The sequence below is a fragment of the Pan troglodytes genome, chromosome X (genome assembly GCF_028858775.2).
Source record: "Pan troglodytes isolate AG18354 chromosome X, NHGRI_mPanTro3-v2.0_pri, whole genome shotgun sequence".
Taxonomy (NCBI): Eukaryota; Metazoa; Chordata; class Mammalia; order Primates; family Hominidae; genus Pan; species Pan troglodytes.
This window is the reverse complement of record NC_072421.2, coordinates 54,791,188-54,813,711: the sequence shown is the minus strand read 5'-3', so window position 1 is coordinate 54,813,711 and position 22,524 is coordinate 54,791,188. Positions and strand designations below refer to the sequence as shown.

At 44.5% G+C, this 22,524-nt stretch overlaps 1 protein-coding gene and 1 long non-coding RNA gene across 4 annotated transcripts in view; one reads left to right on the top strand and one right to left on the bottom strand.

Moving 5' to 3' along the window:
- ITIH6 (inter-alpha-trypsin inhibitor heavy chain family member 6) overlaps positions 1–19,568 on the top strand; it is a 42,137-nt gene extending 22,569 nt beyond the window's left edge. Inside the window, exons 6-13 of the mRNA XM_054676347.1 lie at positions 1,388–1,504; positions 9,505–9,676; positions 10,435–12,465; positions 14,328–14,420; positions 15,472–15,507; positions 15,673–15,786; positions 18,058–18,435; positions 19,332–19,568. Coding sequence (XP_054532322.1) covers positions 1,388–1,504; positions 9,505–9,676; positions 10,435–12,465; positions 14,328–14,420; positions 15,472–15,507; positions 15,673–15,786; positions 18,058–18,435; positions 19,332–19,543 — 3,153 coding nt within the window. The 3' untranslated portion in view covers positions 19,544–19,568. The remainder of the gene's footprint in view (positions 1–1,387; positions 1,505–9,504; positions 9,677–10,434; positions 12,466–14,327; positions 14,421–15,471; positions 15,508–15,672; positions 15,787–18,057; positions 18,436–19,331) is intronic.
- The window catches only part of LOC129138627 (uncharacterized), a 47,991-nt gene extending 25,706 nt beyond the window's left edge, over positions 1–22,285 (bottom strand). The window contains exons 1-3 of one of the 3 annotated variants that reach the window (XR_008541950.1): positions 22,096–22,285; positions 5,588–5,616; positions 3,025–4,182 (exon numbers count right to left, since the gene is read on the bottom strand). This is a non-coding gene — a long non-coding RNA (uncharacterized LOC129138627). Of the gene's footprint in view, positions 1–3,024; positions 4,183–5,587; positions 5,617–22,095 lie in introns of those variants that run through there. The other 2 variants (XR_008541949.1, XR_010154910.1) reach the window with 2 other exon arrangements.
- Positions 22,286–22,524: the final 239 nt, after the last annotated feature.

Genomic DNA, 22,524 nt, shown 5'->3' with positions numbered 1-22,524 from the left:
TGTTAAATGGAGTTAGAGAGAGGGGACCTGAGGAGTACTGGAGGGGCTGGGCACTTGGAGTACATGGGGTCCAAGGCAGGACCTCCTTTCCTTAGGCTGAGGGAGGAGGTTTATGGTGATGTGGACCCTGTAGAAGGGTAGGGTGGGCAATCAAAGTGTCCCTGGCTCCATGCTCTTAATTCTCTTCCTGAGTCAGGTGGGTAGGATGGAATGACTGCTAAAGTGACTGGGAGAGGTTGGTGAGCAAGGTCCTGCCCTTGAGTTATGTGATAGGAAGTGGGGGCCCTGGTGGGCATGGGGTCGGGGAAAGGTAGGCATGATTTTCCCAGGAGCGCTCACCGGCCCAGGTATGGGTGGTGTGCAGAGGCCACTGGGTTCTGCTGTTGGCTTGGGCAGTTGTAGTGTGGGTGACACAGGCCTTTTTGAACTGTACCAGAGTGCCAGGATTAGCAGAGACAGAGGCTGCAATTGCACATGTGAATTAATTCAAAGGCCGGGGTGGAGGGGGAAGAGCAGATGTCTTCCTATCTCCTCTTTCCTCTTGAGAGGGAAGAGGTAGTGTACAGCCTAATGGTCAGAGAGTGCCTGAAGGGCAGAGAGGAGCAAAAGCCTGTGGCCCTGGGCATTGCCTGCTTCAGCTTCAGGGTAGCACAGACCCTCAGCCAGCGCAGACATCCCTGAGCTGAGCTGAGACTGGTCCTGAGGGGCCCTCCCAGCCCCCCTCCCCTCCCCTTCCCTCAGCTGTCCCAGCCCCGAGGCTCTGCAGAGGGAGGAATGGAGTGGGGGAGGGGAGTCAGCAGCCAATCACATCCAGGACAACCCAAGGCATCTGTACCTGGTGTAACCAATCCCCTCTGAATAAACAGCTCACTCAGCTTAGGTTCCCTCCTCCTCTCCCTGCTCTGCCCAGCAACAGCAGAAAGGAGGTTTTAGGAGGAGAGGGAGGCCCTGCAACTCCCAGCCCCTGGCAGCAAAGAGCTGGGCCCCAGGCTCACTCTATACAGGGAGGTTAAAACAATACTTGGAGTTCCTGCAGCCCAGGCAAAATATCCCTAGGGACCTTCAAGGCTGTGCAAGCCCAACTCTCTCACAGACAGGAACTCACATATTACAGAGATCCTGATCCTTGGAGTCCTGGGCTACAAGCCAGTCTCATTCCCTCCACAGCTCTGGGGCAGGCCCCGGGATGAAGGTCTGAATAGCTGAGACACGGTTCTGGTGAAGGAGATGGACAGTGAGCAAACAGTCACCCACATGCCTGTTTAGAAACAGTGAGAAGTCCTGGGGAACAAAGCACAGTGTTATGCAGGAAAATAAGAGGGGACCTGATTTAGATTGGCTTTCACTGTCCTTCTTGGTTCTACTTTTTTTTTTTTTTTTGGTCCAGATTTACGATGACTATTTCATTCACTACTTTGCCCCCAGAGGCCTTCCACCTATGGAGAAGAATGTGGTTTTTGTTATTGACGTAAGCAGCTCCATGTTTGGTACCAAGATGGAACAGGTAACAAGGATCCTGGAAACCTTTCTTAGTCCTAGTATCAGAAGACCCAGAAAGCAGAGAGCGTGGTAACAATGGGGCCCTGGGAGAAGAGATTCCACCATCCCATGACCCTTGAGTCTTACAGGCTTGGGCCTACCCTAGGGTCCTGGTATCTTACCTAACAGGAGCCTGTGGACCTGGAGCCACAGAGTCCTAAGAACATTGACACATTGGTCACTGTGAAACCATTGAGACCCTCAACCACGAAAGCCCAGGGTCATATAGGACCCTCAAGCTAGAGCACCCTGGGATCCTAGAATCCAAAAGCAAGAAAACCTTAGGTGAGAAAGACTCTGAGTCTTCCTGAGGCCACAAGGTTTTGGGTCTTTGTAATTTTTTTTTTTTTTTTTACTTTAAAGGCCTAATAGTATAGAGTACTAGCATTATAGAATTAGAAACCATAGAGTCAGGAGTCATATCGATTTTAATCTTGTTGCACTTCTACCACTGTGCCCATGGGTCAGAGTTCTGAGGCCGTAGACCAAGCAGGCTTTGACTTTAGTCCCTGAATCCATAAAGTTCTGCAGGCAGCATTTCATACCATAATACCCTGGAGCTTTTTGTACCGGTGTCTTGCAATTGTATAGCTTTGCTCCTTAATCTTTCAATCACAGAGCCTTTGGGACCTAAGGCTGAGTTTGTTTTACCAGAGTTGAGCAACCTGGGGAAAAATGGGTAATACCCCAAGCCAGCTCCCCAGCCCCAGTGTAGGGGGAGGGATCTCCCCAAATCCAGCCCTTTCTGGCCTTCTTGTCTCACTGAGGAGGGGTAAAATCTCAGAAGTCCTTGTGAAGTTTCTATCTCAGGGACACCAATTCACTAAAAGACTGAGACCTCCTCATAAGAGTATAGAATGCTTCCTCTCACTCCACACATTATCACCACATCAACTGGGCTCCTCGGCAATAACGGAAAGTTACAGCTGATAGAACTACAAGCCCAAACCCTATTGAAGAAAATGTTCCTAGGGAAAACCAAAGACAACAGAAGCAACAAAAATACAGACACTAGAAGGGAAGCTGAGGTAGGTGGATCACTTGAGCCCAGGAGTTTGAGACCAGCCTGGGCAACATGGCAAAACCCTGTCTCTACTAAAAATACAAAAATTAGCCAGGTGTGGTGGTGCGCACCTGTAGTCCCAGCTACTCAGGAGGCTGCATTTGGAAAATGGCTTGAGCCCAGCGAGTGGAGCTTGCAGTGAACCAAGATCACACCACTGCTCTCAAGCTGGGGCAACACAGCAAGACCCTGTCAAAAAAATAGTAGTTTTAGCCTCTGACAACTAAAACTGCCCCAAACAGGAAACATTACCTAACTCATAGCCAGATAAACTTAAAACCCCACACTAAATGCCTTTTAGTTTATTTCCTTTTACCTGATACATCACGTCTGTCTTTCAACCTAAAATGAGAAGGCATGCTAAAAGGAGAAAAACACTGTCTGAAGAGAGTAAACAAACATCACAGCCAGACTTCAATATGTCAGATATGTCGAAATTATCAAACAATTTTATTTTTGATTGAAATTTTTTTTCCAACTTTTATTTTAGGTTCAGTGGATACATGAGCAGGTTTGTTACATGGGTAAATTTAGTATTGCAGGTTTTTGGTGTACAGATTATTTTGTCACCCAGGTAATAAGCACAGTATGTAATACATCATTTTTCAATCCTCACTCTTCTCCAAACTTCCACCCTCAAGTAGGCCCCAGTGTCTCTTGTCCCCTTCTTTATGTACATGTGTGTTCAATGTTTAGCTCCCACTGATAAGTGAGAATATGTAGCATTGGTTTTCTGCTCTTGCATTAATTCACTTAGGATGATTGCCTCCAGTTCCCATCCCTGTTCCTGCAAAGGACAGGATTTCATTCTTTTTTATGGCTGCATAGTATTTCATGGTGTATATGTACCACGTTTTCTTTATCCAGTCCACTATTGATGAGCATTTAGGTTGATTCCATGTCTTTGCTATTGTGAATTGTGCTGCAATGAACATACATGTGCATGAGTCTTTATGGTAGAACGACTTACATTCCTTTGGGTATATACCCAGTAATGAGTTTGCTGGGTCAAACGGTATTTCTGTTTTTAGATCTTTGAGGAATTGCCACACTGTCTTCCACAATGGTTGTACTAATTTACACTCCCACCAACAGTGTATAAGCGTTCCCTTTTCTCCACAACCTTGCCAGCATCTGTTGTTGTTGTTGTTTTTAACTACTTAATAATAGCCATTCTGACTGGTGTGAGATGGTATCTCATTGTGGTTTTGATTTCCATTTCTCTAATCATCAGTGATGTTAAGCATTTTTTTCATATGCTTGTTGTCCACATGTATGTCTTCTTTTCAGAAGTATCTGTTCATGTCCTTTGCCAATTTTTTAATGGGTCAAACCAAGAATTTAAAAACCCATGATTAATATGCTGTGGGCACTAATGGATAGAGTGCACCACATATAAGGACAACACATGGTAATGTAAGCAGAGACATGAAAACCCTAGGAAAATAAAAAGGAAATGCTGGATATCAGAAATACTGCAACAGGAATGAAGAATCCCTTTGATTCACTCATCAGTAGACTGGACATGATTGGGTAAAGAACCAATGAGCTTGAAGATACGTTCATAGAAATTCCTGAAGCTAAAAAACAAAAATAAAAAGAATTTTAAGAAACACCCTAGAATATCCAAGAATTGTGGAACAATTTTAAAAGTGTTACATATGCATCATGGAAATAATAGAAGGAGAAGAAAGAGAGAAAGGAACAGAAGAAATACTTGAAGTAATAATAGATACAAATTTTCCAAAATAAATTATGCACACCAAACCTCAGGTCTAAGAAGCTTAGGAGAACACAAAGCAGGATAAATACTAAACAATCTACACCTAGGCATATCATATTCAGACAGCAGAAAAATCTTTTAAAAAGCCAGAGGAAAATGTACCTTACCTATAGAGGAGCAAGGATATAAACTATATCAGACTTTTCTTCAGAAACCATGGGAGCAAGAAGAAAGTGGAGTGAAATATTACAAGTGTTAAAGGAAAAAACCCACCAGCCTAGAATTCTGTATACATCAAAATTATTCTTCCAAAGTGAAAAAAAAATAAAGACTTTCTCAAACAAACAAAAATTTTGGGAATTGTCACCAATAAACCTGCTTTGCAAGAAATGTTAAAAGAAGTTCTACATAGAGGAAGAAAATGGTACATCTCAGATACTTGGATCTACATAAACAAAGGAAAAGTGTTGGAGAAGGAATAAATGAAGGTAAAATAAAATAGTTTTCTTATTAACTGACCTAACAGATAATATTTTTTCAAAATAACAATGTATTTAGTGAATGTAGCTTAGGAATAAGTGAAATTAATGAGAGTAATATTGTATAGGATGGGAGGGAATAATTGGGAATACTCTGTTACAAGGTACTTGCACTATGCATAAAGCTGTATAGTGTTATTTGAAAGTGGATTTGGATTGGTTGTAAATGTATACTGCAAACTCTAAGGGAACTGCTAAAATTTTTTAAGTCTAATGCATATGCTAAGAGATAAGATAAAACGGGATCATGTAAAATGCCCAGTTAAAACTAGAGAAGCCAAAAAATAAGTGGAAGACATAAGAATAAAGAATTTTAAAAGAATAGAAAATATTTACAACTATGGCAAATATTAATCCAACTATGTCAGTAATGACTGCAATCATAAATGGTTTAGATATACCAATTAAAAGACAGAGACTCTCAGTGTGGATAATAAAATAAGACCCAATTGTAGGTTGTTTATAAGAAAACCACTTTAAATATAAAGATGCAGATAAATCAAAAGAAAAGGGATAGAGAAAGATATACCATGCTAACACAAATTAAAGAAAGCTGGCTGGGGTAGCTGTATTAGTTTTGGACAAAATAGACTTCAAAGCAAGGAAATTTTCAGCAATAAATAGTTGCATTATATGATATAACAATAAAACAAATATAATGGTAAAGGGGAAATTCTCCAAGAAGACAAACAATCCTTAATGTGCATGCAACAAACAACATACCAAAATATATGAAGTAAAAACTGACGAAACTGGAAGGTAAAAATACATGAATCCACTATTATAATTAGAGACTTCATCATCGCTTTATCAGTAATTGACAGATTCAGCAGGCAGAAAATCAGTAAGGACATAGTTGAACTGAACAGCACCATCAATTAACTAGATCGAATTGACATTTCTAGAATACTTTGTTTAACAACATTACACATTCTGCTCAAGCAGATTACACATTCTTCTCAAGCTCACGTGGAACATTTACCAAGATGGACCATATCCTTGGCCTTAAAACATACCTTAACAAATTTAAAATAATATAAATTGTACCAAGTATGCTCTCAAATCAAATGGAATTAAACTAGAATTCAATTACAGAAAGATAGCTGGGAAATCTCAAAGTAATTGGAGATTAAACAGCACACTTCTACAGTCTATTCCTGGTCAACAAGAGGTTCTGACTTCTAGGACCTCATAGGCTCTCACTTTTCTACAGCTCTTCTCAGGAAAGGCAATCCTATTAAGTCTCTTCCCTCTCAATGGAAACAAGAGTATGGTGCTTAGCTCCCTGTCCCAGAATATACGACCTATCCCCAGAGCTCTCCCTATGGCAGGAAAGACTCTAATCCACTTAGAAGCATTCAAGATATTTCCTATCAGTTTAAGGTATAGAGAAAGGTGGGTCTCAAGTGTCCTTCCTGTGGTCTCTGAAATCCATATCTATATAAAGGATTGAAAGCATAATATTGTGCTTAGGGTCACTGGATTTAAAACCTCCCAAATGTGGATTTGAAATGCTTGTCCATCAATGACTAGCTGTATGACCTTAAGCAAGCACCCACCTCTCTGAGTCTCAGTGTCATCACCTGTAAAATGAGGATAGTATTAGTACCTTCTTCATTGTGTTGCTGTGATAATTAAGTGAGCTGATGCATCAAAAGGGTTTAGCACAGTGCCTGGAACATAGCAAGTGTCCTGTAAATGATACTTAATAGTAGATCCTACACACTCTATTCCCTGAACCTCCTATGGGCCTAGCCCTATGCTAGTATTGCCATGGAGAAGGGAGACAAGAAGCAGCAACATTATAAGCCCTTCTCTCAAAGGGTTCCATATTTGGATAGAAAGTAAAAATATTTCATGTAAAACAGTCAGTTAACAGACTGGGACAGGGAATATCTAAGTGAGAAGGGCAGGGGTCAGGGTTGGCAACTTAAGGAAGAACTTTCCAGAGAAGGAGCAACTGAAAGAACAGTAAAGATGTGAATAAATAAAGGGAAGTTGGAGAGTATGCTATCTAAAGAGCATAAAAGAGCAAGGTTTATGGAGTTAAACTGGAACCTGAGTTTTCTAGGGGCTGGTGAGACCAGCCTGGAAGAAATGGAGGGTGAGGCAGAAGAGCAGATTACAGCAGAACCAAAGCATGCAAAGTCATTGAAAGGCAGCTATAAAGACCTGGGATCCTGTTTGCAGATGACATGATTGTATATCTAGAAAACCCCATTGTCTTAGCCCAAAATCTCCTTAAGCTGATAAGCAACTTCAGCAAAGTCTCAGGATACAAAATCAATGTGCAAAAATCACAAGCATTCTTATACACCAATAACAGACAAACAGAGAGCCAAATCATGAGTGAACTCCCAGTCACAATTGCTTCAAAGAGAATAAAATACCTAGGAATCCAACTTACAAGGGATGTGAAGGACTTCTTCAAGGAGAACTACAAACCACTGTTCAATGAAATAAAACAGGACACAAAGAAATGGAAGAACATTCCATGCTCATGGATAGGAAGAATCAATGTCGTGAAAATGGCCATACTGCCCAAGGTAATTTACAGATTCAATGCCATCCCCATCAAGCTACCAAGGACTTTCTTCACAGAATTGGAAAAAACTACTTTAAAGTTCATATGGAACCAAAAAAGAGCCCACATTGCCAAGTCAGTCTTAAGCCAAAAGAACAAAGCTGAAGGCATCACGCTACCTGACTTCAAACTATACTACAAGGCTACAGTAACCAAACAGCATGGTACTGGTACCAAAACAGAGACATAGACCAATGGAACAGAACAGAGCCCTCAGAAATAATACCACACATCTACAACCATCTGATCTTTGACAAACCTGATAAAAACAAGAAATGGGGAAAGGATTCCCTATTTAATAAATGGTGCTGGGAAAACTGGCTAGCCATATGTAGAAAGCTGAAACTGGATCCCTTCCTTACACCTTATACAAAAATTAATTCAAGATGGATTAAAGACTTAAATGTTAGACCTAAAACCATAAAAACCCTAGAAGAAAACCTAGGCAATACCATTCAGGACGTAGGCATGGGCAAGGACTTCATGTCTAAAACACCAAAAGCAATGGCAACAAAAGCCAAAATTGACAAATGGGATCTAATTAAACTAAAGAGCTTCTGCACAGCAAAAGAAACTACCATCAGAGTGAACAGGCAACCTACAAAATGGGAGAAAATTTTTGCAATCTACTCATCTGACAAAGGGCTAATATCCAGAATCTACAAAGAACTCAAACAAATTTACAAGAAAAAACTGAACAACCCCATCAAAAAGTGGGTGAAGGATATGAACAGACACTTCTCAAAAGAAGACATTTATGCAGCCAACAGACATATGAAAAAATGCTCATCATCACTGGCTATCAGAGAAATGCAAATCAAAATCACAATGAGATACCATCTCACACCAGTTAGAATGGCGATCATTAAAAAGTCAGGAAACAACAGGTGCTGGAGAGGATGTGGAGAAATAGGAACACTTTTACACTGTTGGTGGGACTGGAAACTAGTTCAACCATTGTAGAAGACAGTGTGGCGATTCCTCAGGGATCTAGAACTAGAAATACCATTTGACCCAGCCATCCCATTACTGGGTGTATACCCAAAGGATTATAAATCATGCTGCTATAAAGACACATGCACATGTATGTTTATTGCGGCACTATTCACAATAGCAAAGACTTGGAACCAAGCCAAATGTCCAACAATGATAGACTGGATTAAGAAAATGTGGCACATATACACCATGGAATACTATGCAGCCATAAAAAAGGATGAGTTCATGTCCTTTGTAGGGACATGGATGAAGCTGGAAACCATCATTCTCAGCTAACTATCTCAAGGACAAAAAGCCAAACACCACATGTTCTCACTCATAGGTGGGAATTGAACAATGAGAACACTTGGACACAGGAAGGGGAACATCACACACTGGGGCCTGTTGTAGCATGGGGCAGGGGGAAGGATAGCATTAGGAGATATACCTAATGTAAATGACGAGTTAATGGGTGCAGCACACCAACATGGCACATGTATACATATGTAACAAACCTGCACGTTGTGTACATGTACCCTAGAGCTTAAAGTGTAATAATAAAAAAGAGACCTGGGATCATAAAGGTCCTAAAGATCATTGAATACCGGGTCATGGAGCCCAGGAACCATATAGCAAATGAATTCTAGAGCTCTAAAAACATGGAGCTTGAACCTTTTAGATGACCAGTGTCCAATATGACTTTCGTGATGATGGAAATGATCTAAAATTCTGTGCTATCTAATATAGTAGCCACTGGCAACATGTGGCTATTGAACACTTGAAATGTGGCTACTGCAAATAAAGAATTAAATGTTTGAATTTTTCTTTAATTTTAGCTAGTTTATATTCAAATGTAAGTAGCTACATGTGACTATTAGTTCCCATATTAAACAGTGCAGTTCTATGCCTTGGAACCCATAGAGTCTTCTCACCTGAGAATCCTAGATTCACAGAGTCCGGCAGTCAGAGAGTCTTAAAACCATATAACACTTAGATGTTAATGCCTTGTGTAGAAAAAGCCTTTCAATCTCGTAGACCTCAAGTCTTGTCCCATTCTCTTCATTTCATCCATATCCCACAGACTAAAATGGCCATGAATGTGATCCTCAGTGACCTTCAAGCCAATGACTACTTCAACATCATCTCCTTTTCTGACACAGTTAATGTTTGGAAAGCTGGAGGCTCAATCCAGGCCACTATCCAGAATGTCCACAGTGCCAAGGACTACCTGCATTGCATGGAAGCCGATGGCTGTAAGTGTTAGATCTACCCACCCAAATGGGCAGGCTGTGGTGATATGGGAAATTCCTGAAACCCTCTCTTCATTCCCCCATCCTCCTCAACTCTCACAGTGCCTGAAATATCAAGACCACATTTCACACAAATATGGTCCTTTGTCCTCTGTGTTCTCCCATCACCCTTTCCTTGTAGAAAGAGCGCAGCCGATTCTCCATGTATCTTAGGGCACATTTCTTTTTGGCCTCAGTTTCCTCTTCTTTAAAGCAAACACTTGAAAGAATTTGCTAAACTTTCTTTAAATCAATAATCTAGATATTTATTTCCAAGCATTTGAGGAAGCTGCTGCCCTGATTCTAGCTTTTAAGCAATCGTCTCTGACAACTACTGAAGTCTCCTCTACTCACTGCCTCCTGTCAACTCTGTCCTTTCTTCCCCTGTAGCAAGAAGGTTGGAGGGGAGGGGTGCTAGCCTTGGGAGCCTGCCAGTCTGGCTCGGGAATGAGACATCTCCCCCCTCGACCCTGCACCACCAAGGAAACAGACAAAGAACAGTGTGAGACAGAGAGTGATAAAAGCCAATGACATGTGGGCCCCAATGTCAGATCTCAGCAAGTCTGGGTGGGAGTGGAGAAGTTGGGAAGGAGAAACAGTGGATACAGCCTGAGCAAAGATAAGGAGCTGTGAGCCTGGGAAGTTGATGAGGTGCCCAGTGTGTCTGCAATGGGGGTAGAAGTGACCAGAGAAGATGGTCTCACAATCTATTCCCCAATTAGGGACAGACATCAACTCAGCTCTGCTGGCAGCTGCTTCAGTGCTGAACCATAGCAACCAGGAGCCTGGGAGGGGCCCCAGTGTGGGGAGGATCCCTCTTATCATCTTCCTGACGGATGGGGAGCCCACGGCCGGCGTGACAACCCCCAGTGTGATCCTCTCCAATGTCCGTCAGGCGCTAGGCCACAGGGTATCCCTTTTCAGCTTGGCCTTTGGGGATGATGCTGACTTTACACTGCTGCGCCGCCTGTCCCTGGAAAACCGGGGAATAGCCCGGCGCATATATGAGGACACTGATGCGGCCCTACAGCTGAAGGGCCTCTATGAGGAGATCTCCATGCCTCTGCTGGCAGATGTGCGTCTGAACTACCTGGGTGGCTTGGTTGGGGCCTCCCCTTGGGCCGTTTTCCCCAACTACTTTGGTGGCTCTGAGCTGGTGGTGGCAGGACAGGTGCAGCCAGGCAAACAGGAACTGGGCATCCACCTGGCAGCCCGTGGCCCCAAGGATCAGCTTCTTGTGGCCCACCACAGTGAAGGGGCCACCAACAACAGCCAGAAGGCCTTTGGTTGCCCAGGGGAGCCAGCCCCCAATGTGGCCCACTTCATCCGCCGCCTCTGGGCCTATGTCACCATTGGAGAACTGCTGGATGCACGCTTCCAAGCTCGTGACACCACCACTCGCCACCTGCTGGCTGCCAAAGTCCTCAACCTGTCCCTTGAATACAACTTTGTCACACCTCTGACTTCACTGGTCATGGTGCAACCCAAAGAGGCCAGTGAGGAGACCAGGAGACAGACTTCCACCTCTGCTGGGCCAGACACCATCATGCCCTCATCCAGCAGCAGGCATGGCCTAGGGGTAAGCACAGCTCAGCCAGCCTTGGTGCCCAAGGTCATCTCCCCCAAATCAAGGCCTGTGAAACCAAAGTTCTACTTATCCTCAACTACTACTGCCTCTACCAAGAAGATGCTAAGTTCCAAAGAGCTGGAGCCATTGGGAGAGAGCCCTCATACCCTGTCGATGCCCACATACCCAAAGGCCAAAATTCCAGCACAACAGGATTCTGGCACCTTGGCCCAGCCAACTCTCAGGACAAAACCTACCATTCTTGTGCCCTCAAATTCTGGTACTCTGTTGCCTCTGAAGCCCGGCTCTCTATCACACCAGAATCCTGATATATTACCCATGAACTCCAGGACACAAGTCCCACCTGTGAAACCTGGCATCCCAGCCTCGCCCAAAGCTGACACTGTGAAATGTGTTACTCCACTGCATTCCAAATCTGGTGCTCCATCGCACCCCCAACTTGGGGCACTCACATCACAGGCACCTAAAGGCCTGCCACAGTCAAGACCTGGAGTCTCTACACTTCAGGTTCCCAAGTACCCACCACACACCAGACCTAGGGTTCCTGCTCCCAAGACCCGAAACAACATGCCACACCTGGGGCCTGGAATCCTCTTGTCCAAGACCCCTAAAATATTATCTCTTAAACCGAGTGCCCCACCACACCAAATTTCCACAAGCATATCACTTTCCAAGCCTGAGACCCCAAACCCCCATATGCCTCAAACCCCACTACCTCCTAGACCTGACAGACCAAGGCCCCCACTTCCTGAGAGCCTAAGCACATTCCCAAATACAATCTCAAGTTCCACAGGTCCCAGCAGTACCACAACCACCTCTGTCCTTGGAGAACCCCTCCCCATGCCCTTTACTCCCACTCTGCCCCCTGGAAGGTTCTGGCATCAGTATGACCTCCTCCCGGGTCCCCAGAGGACCAGGCAAGTTCTGGGACCATCTAGGCCGGGAGTTCCAACAATGAGCCTACTCAACAGCTCCAGGCCTACACCAGAAGGCAGCCCTCCAAACCTGCCAATCTTGCTGCCTTCTAGCATCCTCCCTGAGGCCATCAGTCTGCTCCTTCTCCCTGAGGAGCTAGAGCTGCTGTCTGAATCAATGGTGGAATCCAAGTTCGTGGAGTCCTTGAACCCACCAGCTTTCTATACCTTCCTCACTCCTGATGAAGATGGTGAGTGCCATGGGTAAGAGGTCGAGCCATGAGGGTGAGGTATGAATGGACAGTACCAGGAGCTGGGAATCTACAAGGCTTATGCAGACTCCATTGATGGGACAGCTGCTTCCTTGCTTGCTTGCTTGACAGCTGCTTCCTTGCTTGCTTGCTTGCTTGCTTGCTTTGGGACTTTGGACAAGTTACTTAACTTCTCTGGGCCTCAGTATACATGCATGGAATTAGAGGCCTTGGGAGAGGAGGAGTGTTGAGACTGGGAAGGCTGAACAGAAACAAATTGGCCAAGGGTTAGCTTTGACATTTGTTTTGTTGGACAAAAGAATTGCTGATGCTTCCTAAGCAGGGGAGGAATGCATCATTGGATGAGGCGGGTCTTATTGGTTTTTCTGTGCTCTGTGAATAGTCCTGCTTAATGACAGGGGTAGAAGAATTGGGGAAGATAATTAAAATTATCTTTAATTTCCAAAAAAAGTATGAAATAATAAGTTAACATTTGTGAGCTCTTCCTATGCACAAGTACTGCTCTACATACTGTACTTGTCCCTCATTTAATCCTCACAAGAAACATCTTTCTTTCTTGACATCGTCATTTTACACATGAGGAGAATGAAGCACAGAGAGGTAAAATAAGTTTCTCAATGTCACACAGCTAGTCAGAGAGTTGAACTCATACAATCTGGTCACAGAATGAACGTGATTCACCACTCCAGTATCCTGCCTTCCTAAGAGAAGGAGTGACATTTCCTAGGTGACCTTATAGGGCAGGATTAGAACCCACTGAGAGTGCCTAAGTCACAGGGATGCAAATTTGGGTATGACATCCTCTACATGCCTCTCTCCTCAGACACCCCTCCAATATCCTATCCATCCTCAGTTATTGACAATGCTACCTCTAATATGTTTACCAAATCCATCCACTTCCCACCACCCCAAGTGTCACTGTGCTACAGCAGACCACCATTGTGTCTCACCTAGAAAACTGTTCCAGGCTCCTCACTGGTTTCCCTGCTTCCTCTCCTGTCCTGTTACAGGCCAGTCTCTCCCAGCAGCCAAAGGGATCCTTTAAAGACACAAATCACTTCCTGCCCCTTCCCTACTTAAAATCCCTCAAGGGTTTCCCATCGTACTTAGAATGAAGTTAAAAGTCCTCTTCATGGCCAGCAGGCTCTGCATGATCTGCTCCCTACCCCCATTCCTCTACGACCTCACTCTCTCCCACCCATTCTCTGAACTCCAGCCCCACTGGTCTCTATTTTGCCCCTCCAATGAACACCCTACCCCATCTCCACTCAGGGACTTTTTTCAAGCTACTGTCTCTGCTTCATAATCATCTGACCAGCTTTGTCCTACCCCTTCCTGCTGCCCTTATCCCTTCCATTGCCCTTCAAACTCCAGCTCATGCCTTAGATCTCAGCTCAGATCTCCTTACCCACCCTCCCCCAAGCAGGCTACTTCAGGTCTCTGTTTAACTCCCACAGTCACCTCATTATTTTTTTCCAATAGCATTTATCACCATTTGTGATAAATTATGATTTCATTCATGTCTGTCACCCCCTACTAAACTATGAGCTTCACCAGGTCAGAAACTATGTCTTTATTTTTCACCACCATATACCTAATACCTAAGCAATGCCTGAATGAATGAATGAATGAATGGACAAATGAATGTATAAATGCTATAAGGAAGAACTTTGAACATATCTGAGCTTGAGAGATTAAGAGGATGTGGAGAGCATAAGGTCCCAGTCCTGGAGATGGGCAGGTCAACCTGCAGAGCCAGTGAGGGCTCTCCTTGTCAGAAGGATTTTGAGACTTTGCCCCTGGAATTTGAAGGGTTTTCTTATTTCTTTTGTGCTTGGCAGGAAGTCCAAACTGGGATGGCAATTCTGAGGAGATCCTGGGAGGAGCTGGAGGCAGCATGGAATCTCAAGGAAGTTCTGTGGGGTTAGTAAAAGGTGAGCAAGGAGCTCCCCTGACAAAGATCCCCTGGGCCTTCATTTCCATTCCATTAGAATTCTTATTGACATTGTGGGAGACCAGAGGGAGGTAATGTATTAGTTTTCTATTGTTGTGTAACATTTATCGCAAATTTAGTAGCTTAAAACAACACCAATTAATAATCTCACAGTTCTGTAAGTCAGTAGTCTAGAAATAGCTTAGTTAGATTCTCTGCTCAGGGTCTCACAAGATTGAAATCAAGGTGTCTGTCACACTGAGCTCTCATCTTCTTCCACACTCATTCACGTTGTTAGCAGAATTTAGTTATTTGTGTTGCTGGGACTGAGGTTCCCATTTTCTTGCTGGCTGTTGGCTGGAGGATCGCTCTCAGCTGCAAGAGGTTACCTGGGGCCACTCTCAGTACCTAGAAATCTCCTGCATTCCTTGCCATGTGGTCCCCCTCCATCTTCAAAGGCAGCTATGGAGCATTCCCCTAATGCCAAACCCTTCTCACACTTTAAATTTCTCTGACTCCTCTGTCTCTGACCTCTAGATACAAATATTAAGGGCTTACGTGATTAGGTTAGGCCCCACCTGGATAATATACCCTTCATAAGTTCAATAGGGTCACATGAAATAACCTATTTCTGGGAGGATATTTCATCATATTCACAGCTCTGGAGATTTTACAGAGTGTGTACACCAAGAGATCCTGTGGGCCATCTTAGAATTCTACCTACCACAGGCAGAGAGCAAGAGAAAAGAGCATTTGGGCTGGCCTTGAAGGATAACTAGAAATTCATCCTTGGTAGTTAAGGGAAAGGAAAACATTCCAGGTGGCAGGAAAAACAGGAGTAAAGGGTCACTAGGAAGAGAAGGTAGGACACTCATAACAATAGTTTGGTTGGGCTAGAGCACAAAGACTGGAGAGCTAGGCAGGGACTAGATTTCAGAAAAGCCTTAAATGCTGAACACAGGAATTTGGCCCTTATCTGGGAGTATGCCCCAGAATTCCTAGGAATGTGATACATTAGTCCCTTCCCAACACAGTCTCTCTCTCCTTTGCAGGCACATTGCCTAGCATCTTCACCTTCTCCTCCTCAGGTAAGCCAGTCACCCCCATGGCTCCCCTGTTTGAGTACAGGGCAGCTTGTGCACTGGGACTGGGGCTGGGGAAATAGACATAACCTCTTCCCTTTCCCTCCTCTCTCTTTCCCTCTCCCTTCCATTTATTCCTTTAACTTTAGAGTTGTATCTTCTGCCTTGCAGTGGATGGGGACCCCCACTTTGTGATCCAAATCCCACACTCAGAAAAGAAGATCTGCTTCACACTGAATGGGCACCCTGGGGACTTGCTGCAGCTCATAGAGGACCCAAAGGCAGGTAAGAGCCCCAAGAACTCCATCACCATACACCAAAGCTGGATATATCCATGTCAATACCCCTAGACATTTGTGGGTTAATACCCCAGACACATAGCAATGCACCTCACTAACACACGGTAACACACAAGAACACACCAAGACACACAAAAAAACACACATGAATACACTCAAACACCAAGATACTCACAGATACACGCACAAAAGGGCATAGAGTAAACTCACACAAATATGATGGAACTTCAAAAAGTTTGTGGTAAAATGGAATTAAATGATAAAAAATTAAAAACATAAACATTGTTTCTCAACATAAGCTCCATCAAGTACAAGATAAGCAACGATAGCAGCCATTTAGTCCATCCCTAAAGAACTGAGGGTCCTGGGAATTTAACCATGTTAATGCAGTATTTTATACATTATTTAAAAATGAAGAAAACTGGGTGCCATTTAAAGATTTTTTAAGATTAGGAAACAAAAATAAGTCAGAAGGAGCCAAATCAGGACTGTAAGGTCAATGCCTAATGATTTCTCATCAAAACTCTTGAAAAATTGCCCTTGTTTGATGAGAGAAATGAGCAGAAGCATTGTCATGGTGGAGAATTCTCTGGTGAGGCTTTCCCAGGCATTTTTCTACTAAAGTTTTGGCTAACTTTCTCAAAACATTCTCATAATAAGCAGATATTATCATGCTTTGGCCCTCCAGAACGTCAACTAGTAAAATGCCTTGAGCATCTCCCAAAACCAGTTGCTATGACCTTTGCTCTTGACAAGTCTGCTTTTGCTTTGAATGAACCACTTCTACCTCTTGGTAGCCATTGCTTTGATTGTGCTTTTGTCTTCAGGATCATACTGATAAAGCCATGTTTCATTTTCTGTTATACTTCTTTGAGGGAATGCTTTAGGATCTTGATCCCACTTGTTTAAAGTTTTCATTGAAAGCTCTGCTCTTGTCTGCAGGTGATCTGGGTGCAATGGTTTTGGCACCTGTCAAGTTGAAAGTTTACTCAACTTTAATTTTTCCATCAGAATTGTGTAAGCTGAACCAATTGAGATGTCTGTGGTGTTGGCTATTGTTTCTGTTGTTAATTGCCAGTTCTCTTCAATTAGAGCATGAACAAGATGAATTTTTCCTCGAAAATTGATGTAGATGGTCTGCCACTGCAGCCTTCTTCATCTTCAACATTGTCTCATCCCTTCTTAAAACGAGTTATCCATTTGTAAACTTCTGCTTTCTTTAGGACATTGTCCTTATAAACTTTTCATAAAATGCCAATAATTTTACCATTCTTGCACCCAAGCTTCACCATAAATTGTTCTTCCTTCAATTTTAGCAGAGTTCATGCTGCTCTGATAGGGGCTGTTTTCAAACTGATGTCTTGTCCTTCTTAATGCTTCAAACTAGATCTGGTTCATCCGTGTTGTAACAAATTAGTATGAGTTTATTTTGGTGCAAAAAATTTTGAAATCCATGCATAGTTTTTCATAAAATGCATTTTCCATGAACTTTTTGAAGACTCCTCATACACACCATGGTGTACATATTTTGACACTCCTTTCACCCACAAATATGCAAATATGCACCTAGACACATAGTGACATACAACACATGCCCAGATATACACAATGGCATGGACATCAACACACTTGGGCATACAAGTACTGAATACCCCAAGGTTAATCCCAATTTCCAGGTATTCAACACATACAGGCAGCAAACATACTCTGCTACACTAGTTATATGAAATACACTGATGCATGGAAATACCTGCCAAGCCAAACAATGACACTAATCCAGATGCACACACTGACACTCCATATACACATCAGTACAGACCAACACATAACCAGGTACACACAACATACACTATTGCACCAAGACATATAACACCAACATATCCAGAGGCGCATACATAAATATACAAGCAAAAATACGCACTCTAACATACCACCTTCTCCAAACATGCAGATGTACTGATATGCCCAGACTTACTCATATGAACATAACCAAACACACATATTACACACTCAGAGGCAAACACACATATATATGCAAACAACCACACTGGGGTAAGCATGTGCACACATACTACATGCCCCCACTCCACACACTGCTCAGGAAGGAGCAGCCAGGTGGACCATGGTAGAAGTAGTTCTCTCAGGAGTCGGCCCTCTAGCAACAAATCTGCACTACTTCATCTGCCCATGCTGTGGGTGACCACGTAAATGACCATGCAAAAGCCCCCGCTCCAGGCCCACACTCCCCTCCCTCCAGGGCTGCATGTGAGTGGGAAGCTGCTTGGCGCACCACCAAGGCCGGGCCACAAGGACCAGACTCGCACCTACTTCCAGATCATCACAGTCACTACAGACAAACCCCGGGCCTATACTATCACCATCAGCCGCAGTTCTATATCTTTGCGAGGCGAGGGTACCTTGCGCCTGTCCTGGGACCGACCTGCCCTGCTGAAGAGGCCCCAGCTGGAGCTCTATGTGGCTGCTGCAGCCCGCCTTACCCTCCGCCTTGGGCCCTACCTTGAGTTCCTAGTCCTCCGACACCGCTACAGACATCCCAGTACCCTGCAACTACCCCACCTGGGGTTCTACGTGGCCAATGGCTCAGGCCTCAGCCCCTCAGCCCGTGGCCTGATAGGTAAGTGCAGCTGAGGCTGAGAGGGGCCAGGGAGCACCAGCCACCAAAAAGACCCTGCCAGGGTGAAAGGCATGTATATCCCCAACAAGGAAGAGGAATCAGCAACAGACTCTTCCCTTGGGGAGCTCCTCATCTTGGGAGAGGACAGACCCAGATATGGATAGTGAACATAGGAGGGGATCATTGCTGGACAGAAAGCTGCCCAGGGAGCTAGAGAAAACCAGAGTGGGGGAACTTGCCCAGCCTCAGAGCTCAAGAAAGACTTCCTGGAGGAGGTAGACACACCCACGCTGAGTCTGAAAGGCTAAACAAGAGTGTGGAGGAAAGGAATGGAAGTTGGAGGAAATAGAGTTGAGTGGTCAGAGTTGAATGCCAGGATGAGGAATTGGGCTTTATCCTGAAAGCAATGAGGAGCCATGAAGGGTTATAAGCAGAGGAGAGACACAGTCATATCTGGGTGTTACAAAGATCCCTCTGGAGACTGCTATGAAGGGAGGTTGTAGGAAGCCAGGCTGTAGGTCAGGAGACACTGGCAGAACCTGAGGCAGAGGCTCACATCAAAGAGTGACAGTGGGTTGAACAGATATTTTTACCTCCTCTGGGCCTCCTCCCTCCTCTTGTCTCCTTCTTTCTAATCTTCCCTGTCTTCTCCAAATCTGGCTGTCCCCCTTTCTCTGCCATCTCATGTACTTTGGCTCCCTACTTCCATATTACACTCCAGCCCCATCTGGCTCCTGTACAGTTAACACAATGCCCAGCCTCTTCCCTCTGGTCTTTTGCTGCCCCTCCTTCTTCCTCCTTTAAATCCCTCTGGATTTCCTGCTGGGCCTCCTTGCAGATCTCTGAGCAGGGACTCAGGCCACCTCCCTGACTAGCACTGCATCTCTCTCCCTCAGGGCAGTTCCAGCACACAGACATCCGACTGGTGACAGGACCTATGGGGCCATGCTTACGAAGGCACCATGGCCCAGATGTGCCTGTGATTCTAGGCAAGAGGCTGCTGAAGGACTCACCAAGGCTGCTGCCCCGCTGGGCTTCCTGCTGGCTGGTGAAGCGCTCTCATGTAGAGCTGCTTCTGGGCCACCCCTACCTCTCCTATGTCCTGTGATGGCTTCTGAATTCCAGAGCCAGGAGACCTGAATTTGGGAGATCCAGAAACCAGGGCATGGGGTGAGCCAGGGACAGAGACCCAAGGACATGGAAGCACACACAGGGACACACAGACTCACGCATGTTCTAAGGAACACATATACAAGGGTATACAAACACATAGGCATGCAGAGACATAGAGTCAGGGACTCCTGCATCTTCATGGTCCTTCACGTCTCCAGTCTCACCCTCTCCAAATCCATGCTCCTCACCAGCCCTACAAGCCACTTTTGTAAAACGAAAAAATGATCAGTAGTTCTGCTCACAGCTTTCCCTAACTCCTATGGCATATTCAAGGCTCTCAGAGTTTCCCTAACAAACCATGCTCACTCCTACCACTGGACCATTGCATGTGCTTTTCCTTCTGCATGAAACACTCTTCCTTTGTTCCTGTAGGTGAGTATAATTCATCCTTCAAATCCTAGTTGTTACCTCTTCTAGGAGGCCTTTCCTGATGCCTGCCCTAGATTGAGTTTGGTCCTGTCCTCTGGGTTCCTATAGCCCACCCCCAACCCTCCACGCTCACAGAATTTATACTGTGTAGTAATCATCTGTTTACTTGTCTGGATCCCTGACTTAGACTGTGAGATATTTGAGGGCAAGGACCTTTTCTGAATCATCTATGTATCCCCAGTGCCTCTCACATAATAGGTGCTTAGTAAATATTTGTTAAAAGAATGAATTAATTAATTAACAAAAAAGGATCCCATAACATAGCAATAGACACACATATATACATACTCACAACCAAAGACACAGGATCACAACCGGAAAAACAGTGACAAGGGCACAGATATGGATGGATAGAGGGACAGACATTTATGGAAACACAGGAATCACAAAACAAACATGGACATAGGGGTATAGAGACATAAAAAGATGGGGACTGGGAGCCAGAGTGGCAGAATCAGGGACATAAACTCAGAAAAAAAGGAACAGATGCTCTCTGGCTGCACCTCTGTGTCTTCGTGGTTTTCAGTTACTGTCCATGTCACAAAGAGGCAAAGAGTAAAAAAGGTCACTTAGGTACAGACACATAATGAGTAATGTAAAGACACTGATACATAACTATATACAAACTAAGAGATAGATAAACATAGAGATTCAGACACAGGAGCAGAGGTATTAAGACACACAGAGACATGGGGACATAGGTAACCAGGGAGACACTGACCAGGACCACAGTCCAAGACACCAAGGTCAGAGGGGTAGAAACTCAGAGATACACTGACATGCTGATTTGCAGACATGAGGCAGAGAATAGGAGAAGAACAGAGAAACACAGGGCCAGAGACATATAAAGATGTAGAAACAGAGATGTTACACAGACTGAGGCTTGGTGACAAAGATAGGGATATAGGCAAAGGAATACACTAAGAGTGAGACAGGAGCACAGACTCATATGTTCACAGATCCACAGATAAAGACCTGGAGACTCAGACACTTGAACAGTTACAAGAAAAGAGATAAGGTTCAGGCCAGAGACATAAGGAGAGGCAAGATGCAGACCCAGGTAAAATGGGGACATGGTGACACAGTGAGAGGGACATTGGGAATTCAGAGACAGAGAACCCAGAACAAGTAGACATAGGGATGTGAACCCACAAACACAGTCATATGGACACAGGCTAGACACAGAGACAGAAACACAGGGACATGTCTGGTAAGATAGAAACAGGAACAAGGAAACCTAAACACATAGATCAGACAGACAGAATATAAGCAAATGGGCATAAACATGTGACAAAGAAGTATATCCAGAGAAGCAAGGGTGCAAAGACACCGAACCAACATGCATCTGGCAACACCAGAAAAAGTTACACACAGACAGACAACCAAGGCCACAACAGAAGGCATGGGAACAGGGAATCAGACCCAGGTACACAGAGATAGTGGCTTAAAGATAAAAAGATATGGAACCAGACACCAGACGCAAACAGAGAGGCAGGAACACAGAGGAGGTGAGCCAGACCAAAACAAAACCAGGGGCAGAGTGACACAGAAAGAGAAACAGATGCGGAAAGACACCCTGACAAACAGACTCACAGAAATGTCAACAGTCATGGGAACCCAGAGAAAAAGACACAGGAACTGAAAAAGAGAGGGACTGAATCACAGAACAACTTAAAACACAACCACAGTAACATAAAGAAACAATAATACAGAGATATCGACAAAAGCTGGGGAAAATAGAGGGAGAAGAGGATAAATACAGAAACACAGAGACACAAACATGGAAAGTAAAGTTCCAGAAATGCACAGACTCGGGGACTCACTAACACAGGGCATATGGAAAGAGGCATATGCAGATTTATGAACATGCAGACCCTGGAACACAGAGCCTCAGAGACACCCAGACAGAAGAACACAGAGGGAGGCAGTGTAAGATGGCGGAATAGAAGGCTCCACCTATCATCCCCTGCCTTCCCCTCAAGGACACCAATTAAACAACTATCTACACAAAAAAAGCAACTTCTTAAGAACAAAAAGTCAGGTGAGCACTCACAGTACCTGGTTTTAACTTCATATCACTGAAAGAGGCACTGAAGAGGTAGGAAAAACAGTCTTGACTCACTGACACCACCTCCCCATCCCCTAGCAGTGGCTGAGGGGTGTGGAGAGAGAATCTGACTACTTGGGAGAGGGAAAGCACAGCAATTGAAGTGAGGCATTGAACTCAGTGCTGCCCTGTCATAGCAGAAAGCAAAATAACGAACTCAGCTGACGCCTGCACACAGAGGGAACATTTAAATTAGCCCTAGCCAGAGGGGAATTGCCCATCCCAGCAGTTGAAATTTGAGTTCCCACAAGCCACACCACCTTGGGCCAAAGTGTTTTGGGGCCCCAAATAAACATGAAAGGCAGTCTAGGACACAAGGACTGCAACTCCTAAGCAAGTCCTAGTGCTAAACTGGGCTCTGAAACAGTGGACTGGGGAGG